Source organism: Poeciliopsis prolifica, unplaced genomic scaffold (assembly GCF_027474105.1).
Source record: "Poeciliopsis prolifica strain line A6 unplaced genomic scaffold, Auburn_PproV2 SCAFFOLD010, whole genome shotgun sequence".
NCBI classification, from domain to species: Eukaryota; Metazoa; Chordata; class Actinopteri; order Cyprinodontiformes; family Poeciliidae; genus Poeciliopsis; species Poeciliopsis prolifica.
This window is the reverse complement of record NW_026562385.1, coordinates 4,740,433-4,748,994: the sequence shown is the minus strand read 5'-3', so window position 1 is coordinate 4,748,994 and position 8,562 is coordinate 4,740,433. Positions and strand designations below refer to the sequence as shown.

Below are 8,562 nucleotides of genomic sequence, written 5' to 3'. Positions count from 1 at the left end.
TTCAACTGACATCTAACTTGGTCAGTCAATGGTTTTATTGTTTTTGCTGCTGGAAACTCCTCTGCAGCCAAAAAGCTCTTCAATGGTTCTACTTGTGGAATTAACTCCCTTAAGTTTATCCTGCAGAGGAAAACAGACAGTAAATCAGCTTCTGGGTTAACCTGCGCCCACACTCACACACAGCAGCCTCACATGCTCCAGTTTGCCTGGTCACTCTCCTGGGCTGCTCTGAAACGGGCCGTATGAGCTGCTGTTATTTGGTCTCCTTATGTTATGGTCAACTCAACAAGGAGAAATTGTTCATCAGCCACAGCATAAAGCTTTTCCCATCATGCCTGTTTCAGTCCCCAAACAATAAGCTATTGAAACTTGTAAGGAGAACCAAGGAGACGAAGACATGAGAGAGAATTCGGTATTATGGATGATTTGTAGCAGTGGTTCTCCAACTTTACAATTTCTGAGTCAAAAACAGAAAAGAGCAGGAGATTTTTGACTTTTATTGTTTATAGAAGTATTGTTATTGAGTTAGTTAAAAAGAAGTTCAATTGCTGCAGAATTGTCATCAACAAATACTAAAATACTTGCCAGTATATTAATTTTATTTGTTTAAGCTTGATTTTGTATCGTTTACACTATTTATAAAATGCCTGAGCTTTCTTATTTTTGCTTTTTTGGTATTTAGGATATATTTTCAAGAATATCGCACGACTGTACACCTACAAGACTGTACATATCTGTGGCCCCAAGTGGGATCCTGACCTAACTGAGACTGTGTAAAGAAAAACCTAGAAAAGTGGTCGTAATTTTGCTAAATTTTGTCTTATTTTAATGTTGATATTTCTCAAATGTTCACTCCAATAAAATATGAATTTATCTCAAAGCACTACAACTTTAAGAGTTGCAACATAATTGTTATTACACTAAAGTAATTAAATATGTAATGCCCTGAAATCTCACTTTTAGAACCAATAGACTTAACTTGATGATAAACAAATTATTTTTTTTTAAATGGACCTCCGGAAGTTTCAGGTTGCTCCAACGCCCTCTGGCTGCACACCAGAGCGTTGCAGCCTGTCGGCTCCCCGAGCGTTTCATCCCTGAAGCTCGCCTTTCATGTCACAGTGGCGCTGCCTGTATGTGCGAGGACGCAGCCAATCTCTTCCTCATGACGCCACCGAGGCTGGGCTCAGATGTCTAAGATTTAACAGACCCACCCTGGAAGAACACTTGGAGGGAGAAGACAAGGTGGTGCTGAGAGGACAAAATCACGACCTGGATCGCAACACCTGCCAGGCAGCATCTGATTTCACTTCAGCGACGCTCGCAGTAGAAAAAAAAGAAGAAGTGGGGCAGCATCCGAGCATCTCGCCGATAACATCCTCTTTTCACGGAATGTTTTTCCTCTTCCTCTTCTTCAGTTTTTTTTTTTTTGGTTTTAGAAATTAGTTGCACGTAACACTGGAAAGCGGATTAAGTGAAATCTTCCTCTGTTGTGACTTTACATCTGAGCAGAAAGCAGTTATGGCTCGTTTGATGTCTCACTCCGCGCTGGGAAGCAGGTTAAAGGAAGAGCATCGATGCGTTTAACGGGACCCTGCTCCCCTTTGTTACATCTTCTGAAACATTTATCCGCTCTGCCGTCCTCCTGACACAAACATCCAGCTCAAGAAGGCAACACATGAAGAGCGCTTTACATGCAAGTCCACCTGTCAGGACATGAAGATTTTGGACTACTACAAATCAAAAATGACTCTTGAATACGACGGGATTCCCAGCGCTTATTGTGAGTAAAATGGTAATAGAAGATAGTTATATTGCTGCTTTCTCATAGCATACTACTGTTGGACCATAAAAGCCTGATCTGTTTGTAAGGGAGACAAAAAAAATAGCCCCTAAATAACCATGATATTGTTTCGTAAATTCAGAGTGTTGATCCTCATGGTGTTTTTAGTTGCGTGCACTCTGCACATCATGATAGACTTGCTGCCAAAGCTGGAGAAAAGAGCTGCCGGAGCGGACGGCGAGGAGGGCGGCTGCCAGTGCGCGCAGCACCCGGCCAGGGACTCTCAAAGCTGGGGGAAGCTGCGCGCCAGGTCGGCCGCCGAGGCGGGCTGGCCTAACAAGCACACGCTGAGGATCTTGCAGGATTTCAGCAACGAGCCCAACTCGAACCTCACGTCCCACTCGCTGGAAAAGAGCGCGGCGGGCGTGGACAGAGCCGGAGACTCCCGCGGGCGGACGGGACCGTCGGCGAAGGAGCACAAGCCGCTCATCGGTGACGCGAGCGTGGGTCGCACCGCCTCTGCCCAGGCTCTCTCTCGGTTGTCGGCTTTGTTTGAGCATCCCTTATACAAGGTTGACCTTCCTCCACTCACGGATGATGATACTTTGTTTAACGTCAACAATGATATCAGGTTTTACCCGAGAGCCACGGGAAACCAGGGATGGTAAGTTGAATATTCAGGAAAACAGTGATCAGTTCTTTATATGTCTAACTGCTAATGTTAGGAAGATGATGGTAACAGAGACAATACTTAGCTAATCTATCTATCTATCTATCTATCTATCTATCTATCTATCTATCTATCTATCTATCTATCTATCTATCTATCTATCTATCTATCTATCTATCTATCTATCTATCTATCTATCTATCTATCTATCTATCTATCTATCTATCTATCTATCTATCTATCTATCTATCTATCTATCTGTCTATTTTCAGTTTCTGCATAGTCTTAGAATGTTCCTCTACACATTTTCTATAATCATTAAACCTATGTGGTGACAAACTCCTGTTAAACATTGCCCTCCCCTCTCATTCTTGCTTCATTGTGCCCCAGGCATAACGAGGAGGGGAACGAGGACGAAGACGAGTTTTCTCCAACTGCTGAGGCGACAGCAGAGTCCTACCCCAACTGGCTGCGTTTCCACATCGGGATCAACCGATACGAGCTGTACCCCAGGCTCAGTCCTGTGCTGGACGCTCTGCTGAAGGACCTGGTCACTCAGCGGATCACCAGCGTTGGTGAGTCACTCAGACAGAGCCAAGTTGTAGGGAGTTGTAGTTAGACTAAGGCGGTGAATGTACATAGATTTATTTTTATTTATACTTTGACATATTTGCTGTAGAATTATGGAATTTGCATAAGTTTCTATCTCTGGATTGTATGGAAAAAGAAAAAAGAAAGTGTGGGGAATTTTTTTTTTTTTTGCTGAACTCCCCTGATTCTAGCTTCTTTCTGCCATTCAACTGTAACCAGTTTCCCTCTCCCTGCAGAAGACAACTACTCCCACATCATAATGCTGCCATTGTCTTTAGGGTTGATGTGCATTCAGTTTTATCCATCCATCCTTTCATCCATCCATACATCCATGCATCCATTTTGGGTTGTCCCATACTTAAAGCCTGACTGCTGTAACAGACATAATTTTACTTTTGCATTTATTAGTCTTAATATGGCCAAAATAATTAATTAACATGCAATGTGTTTTGTCATGCAAAGTGCTGGATCTCGATGTTTATTAGTGGATAACAGATCAAATTAAAGCGATGTGGTGGAAATATGACCTAATATGAGAGAGTAACATATTGGGGGAAGTTTTAACCCTGAGAAACTCTATCAGGTTATTTCAAGCTGGTTGTCTTGCTTTTCAGTGTCCTTCTAAATTATGGCAATAAAAATGCTAATTGTAGCTTCTTTTTTTTCCACCTGTGGTTTCTTACAATGTCTGCATAATATAATAACAGAATAACAAGAATGGGGCAATGATTTCTCTCTGTCTTCTCTCATAATTTTGTCATTATTTGTCCATAAACTATTCTCTCTCTCCTCCAACCCCAAACTTAATATATTCCATTATTTTGAAAGGGCAGTGTAAGTCTTGTTTTTATTTATTCAGAACCCAGAAGCATTTATCTTTGATCAGATTACTGAAAAGATTTTTATAAGTAATTCTCTGATTTCATACCTTTATGGTGATGGGTCATTGCCCTCAATTAACCTACAAACAAAAAGTCAAAACCCATAGCTATTTTTATTTTTTGTTGTATTTGCATTTAAAATAGTTATAGAAAGACTACATAGAAGTTATAAATATCTATTTCATGCGTTAAGTATATTTTTGATCTACAAATTTGAGTCAAATCTGTACTGAAATGAGCTGCAGCTGTTTTCTTTTTTCTTTTTCTACTATAATCCAGCACTCTTTTGGATTATCATCTAGCAATTGTATTATTTTCATTTATACCCAGGCCTTTTTAAGCTATATGCCTGGTTGTCGTCCCTCCATCTCTTTTGTCTCTTATAAAACCCTGTGTAATCTGTGTGTCTACACAGTTCATGTTCAGCAGTGACCCACATTGTTGCAAACAGCCTTTATACTTATATCTGCTTGACTGAAATTACAAAAACATATATGAGCTACATGGCATTAAAAAGCCTCCCTTGTCAGCATTTTCTTCCAAATCGTGCTTGTTTCTTTTTTCTCCTTTGTGTCTGTCTTTGCTGGGAAGCATTTGTGGCCTTTTGTTCGAGATTCGGCTTAACTCATAAATCACACTCATGGAAGCACAAAGAGGCACAGGTGAAGGTACGATGGATTTATCATCACGTTGTGGAGAGTGGGGTGCAGTTTTGAACACTTCTGGGGGGTGGGAGGCCTGTAGAACAAAAATATGCTGGTAAATGTTATTGTAAATTCATGTCAGCGGAGATAACATCCAAAAAGAAACAATCACTCAAGCTATGCTTTGGCTTTTTGCATGGGGGATTTCATTTAATATTCAAATTAAGGCAACAATTGGAAGCTTGGCTTATAGGACTGAGGTCATAGCTTTCAATTTCTCCAACGCTCCAGGATCCAGCACTTCATGATTACATCAGGAGACTATCCACCCGACCTTGATTGAGCAAATTTATTACATGTAGAGATGCATCAGACTTTTGCAGCTGATTTCCAATCTCAATTTTCTGTAAAGCTTTGACCTGCTGATACCAAGGCAATTCTAATTTCTCTCTAAGAGCTATAATACAGAACAATATAAGAACATCAGTAGTAATATTTCATTGCCCTCCTGTCATAGGCGGTCAGGAATTATTTATATTAGGCAGAGAAGTGCTTTCACACAGAGCTGTACCTGTAAAACAGGGTTTTACTATATATTTTTTTTGTCCAACAAAGACTAAATTATTCATATGCAGTTAATAGCTGCTTCACCACGTGATATTTGCAGTTAACATGATGAGAGTGGCTAACGTAAAAACAGCAGTTTCAGTTTTTGATTCAGATTTTCCAAATTCTGTCAACATTTCCAAAAAAAAGCAATGACGCATACAGAGGTCAAGAGCTAAAAAAAAAAAAAAAAGATGAAACACAGCAACTTGGATGTACTACATTCCCTCTTCCTGTCAGTTGCTGAATGTCTTGCTCTTTTGAGTTCTTTTGCAACTTGAATGAATGACAGACGTATCTCATCATGTGATATAAAATATAACAAACTACTTTCTTTTGAATAGCTCCATCTGGTTGTTTTAGATGGTAATACCTCTCCACAAAGTTTTATTGGTCCTTTTTGTATGTATGTATGTATTTGCCACAAAAGTGAAAGTTTGCATGTATTGTATCATTTTCTACATGTTTACTTCAAGTCTAAACATTATTTTAACTGAGATAAAAGCAACAAAAGGGGCTTGAACTCAAGAGCTCTCAATATCACACTAGATGAGTCATAAATGTGCAAACTACATACAAATAACAATAAAAACTATTTATGTTATTTTAAATCTAAGCTTTGGCCATAAACATAGGTATAATATTCAAGCTTAAATCAGGACTTTGAACATGGAACAACATGAAAATCCATTCTGTTGCTTCATGGTCTGTCTTAATTTCCAATGCTTCACTGAATCTAAAAATAGCTCAAATTGAGATGAGCTCCTCTGGACTGTGTCTACTTCAAAGAGCACCGCAAGTATGACCTGCTGGTGAGTTAAATGTGCACTTAGTGATCTGATTTTTTATTTTATTTAGACTGGGCAGTCAATAGTCAGGGATCTTCAAGCTAGAAAACAGCAGATTTTGGTCATCCTGGTGCATCTTAATTCAATGTGCAGAATTATGTTCTGTGTTCTATGGCTTTAATCCCAGAATGTTTTCTTCAGAAGTAAAAAGGTGGAGCACCTGAGGTTATGTACTGCTGGTTGAAACAGTGTATGTAAAAAAATAAATAAATAAAAATAATCCAGAAGACTTTGAAAATGAGTCACAGCAATAGGAAAAAAGCTTGCCGGCGCTGAGTAGGATGGATTGAGACAGACAGAGCATAACAGAGAGGATGTGAATACAAGGATGACATATGCAAACAAAAAAAAGGAGAAGCAAGGAGAAAATAGAGAAACAGAATGTTACAGCTCTCGAGACGACAGCACTAAGAGAGCCAGTAAACACAGAATACAACTCTGTGCTCGTCCAACAATCTGGATGCACTACAGGGAGCTTACACTGATATTGGGGCTGGGCAGCGGCATGGTGTTTTGTAATGTTCTCAAGTTAATATGCTGTAATAAATGAGCAAATCCCTTCAAAAAGCGGGTCCATTGTGACAGGAACACAAGGCGTAATGGACTAGCTTGGCCTGGCGGTCCTTTTGTTTGAGTCAGAGGGAGGCAGGAAGCTTGCCGTCAGAATCCATCACCCCGTGGGAGACAACGCGGATATGACTGATAGTCAGAGACATAAGCTTCCAGCGTTCAGGAGGTCAGCATGTCTGAGTGACAAAGGAAGTGGCTAATGTGCACAAGACGTCACGAGCGATCTGAGCAATCAATGGAGGTTTGCAGAGAAATGTCAAGCTATTGATCCTAAAAGGAGGAGGAAACTTCTCTGATTAATTCAGATCATTCTTTATTTGCAAGTTGTCACGTTTGTTGTACATCGCACACAGCTTCAAAAACCCTAATTGTTTCTCTTTTGTTACACAGAAAGAGAAACAAATTGTTAACAGACACGCAGATCTGTTGTGAATTCTATTAGCAAACACAGAATCATCTGCGCAGATGTGATGCCGTCCCACGTTAGAGTGTGTGCTTGCCTTTGTTTACACTTTCGACAGTGTGACTTATAGTCTAACATCTCACTTGTTTTCCTTCCAGCCATGAAATCCGGAGGCACCCAGCTGAAGTTGATCATGACTTTCCAGAACTATGGACAAGCGCTTTTCAAGCCCATGAAGTAAGTAGAACCAGAATGGCTAAAATGATTTAATAGGTACGCAACAGTCACCTGAATTTTTATAAACATTGGCCTTGCAAATGTTTTCATACCCCTCAGAATCTTTTTTTTTTTTTCTTCCATTTTGTCATGAATTTTAAGAGTAAAAATCTGAAAGTGTGGTATGCAGTTGTTGCCAGCCTTATTGATATCACAGTTAGATTAAACTAAAATTATGGTCTATCATGTAGAATCTTTTTAAAGCACCTTAAAATTTGTAACTGTAACATGACAAAATGTGAAAACACTCAAAGGGCGAATCCTGCAATCGTAGGTGAGTTGAACAAGGTTATAAGTACTGAATACTGACACTGTCTCTGTTCATATAGACATCTCTCTCCTCTTTGTGAGTTTTTATTCTGATTGGGGAATCGCCTGTCTCCTTTTTAATTAACATCAACAGGCTTATGTGTTAATTAAAACGAGCATTGAGCCATCCCATAGTCGTCTTTGGGGAGGCCCGATATGCTGGCAGAGGCACATTGCTCTTGAAAAAGAAATACCTTTTAACTCTCTGCTGTCTTGAGTTTTTCCCCATGAATTCCCATGTCGGCACGAATAAACAGAGTCCAGGCCAACTGTGCGGCGATCAGAAGTAATTGCTCACAAGCCCAGTTTGATTGCTATGAAATGCAAAAAGGTTTTCTGCATGAGAGCCCCTGTGGAGAACATTAGATATGGGGAGTAAGAGGGAAAAGGAAAGAGGTAAAGCAATGAAGACATCCATGAGAATATGTGTGTATGTGCGTGCTTGTGTATGCATCTCCCTGCTCCAAGAGTTATGAGTGAAGCTCTGAAAGGTTCAAAATAACCTGGCTTGACAACTTGATCTTGGGATTGGCTTTGATGTTCTTTATCAATTCAAGAAGAGAAGAAAGACATCATTGAACCAGCCAGAGCTGGCCCGAGGCATAAGCAAACTAAGCAAACTTTGAGTCCCCAAAACAGAAGCAGGTTTCCCCATTAGGTCCTCAAAAAGGTCCCAGGAGTTGTTTTGTTGTTGGTTGCACTGAGGGCTTCAATGACTGGGAAAACTTTTTAAATCTGCTCCAGTGTTTAGATAACCACACAGTCTGTAAAAGTCTTAATTTAAATAAATTAACAGTAAAATGTAAATCAAGGTTCAAAGGTTGCCTATTACTAATTGGTGCTGGCCCGGTAACTGTATCCAGGCCAACAAGAGTACACCAAGAGCTTCAAACATTTAAAATTACAAACCCACTTGAGTTTTTCTCTTTCAAGTCCTTAAGTCTGTGACAAAGTAGTTGTCAGAGTGAGTATAGAGTAATG

The 8,562-nt window shown here is 39.9% G+C and overlaps 1 protein-coding gene across 1 annotated transcript in view; it reads left to right on the top strand.

Moving 5' to 3' along the window:
* The first annotated feature begins 1,070 nt into the window (after nucleotides 1-1,070).
* Nucleotides 1,071-8,562, top strand: part of fam20ca (FAM20C golgi associated secretory pathway kinase a) — a 39,087-nt gene continuing 31,595 nt past the window's right edge. Inside the window, exons 1-3 of the mRNA XM_055035980.1 lie at nucleotides 1,071-2,447; nucleotides 2,844-3,028; nucleotides 7,155-7,233. Coding sequence (XP_054891955.1) covers nucleotides 1,903-2,447; nucleotides 2,844-3,028; nucleotides 7,155-7,233 — 809 coding nt within the window. The 5' untranslated portion in view covers nucleotides 1,071-1,902. The remainder of the gene's footprint in view (nucleotides 2,448-2,843; nucleotides 3,029-7,154; nucleotides 7,234-8,562) is intronic.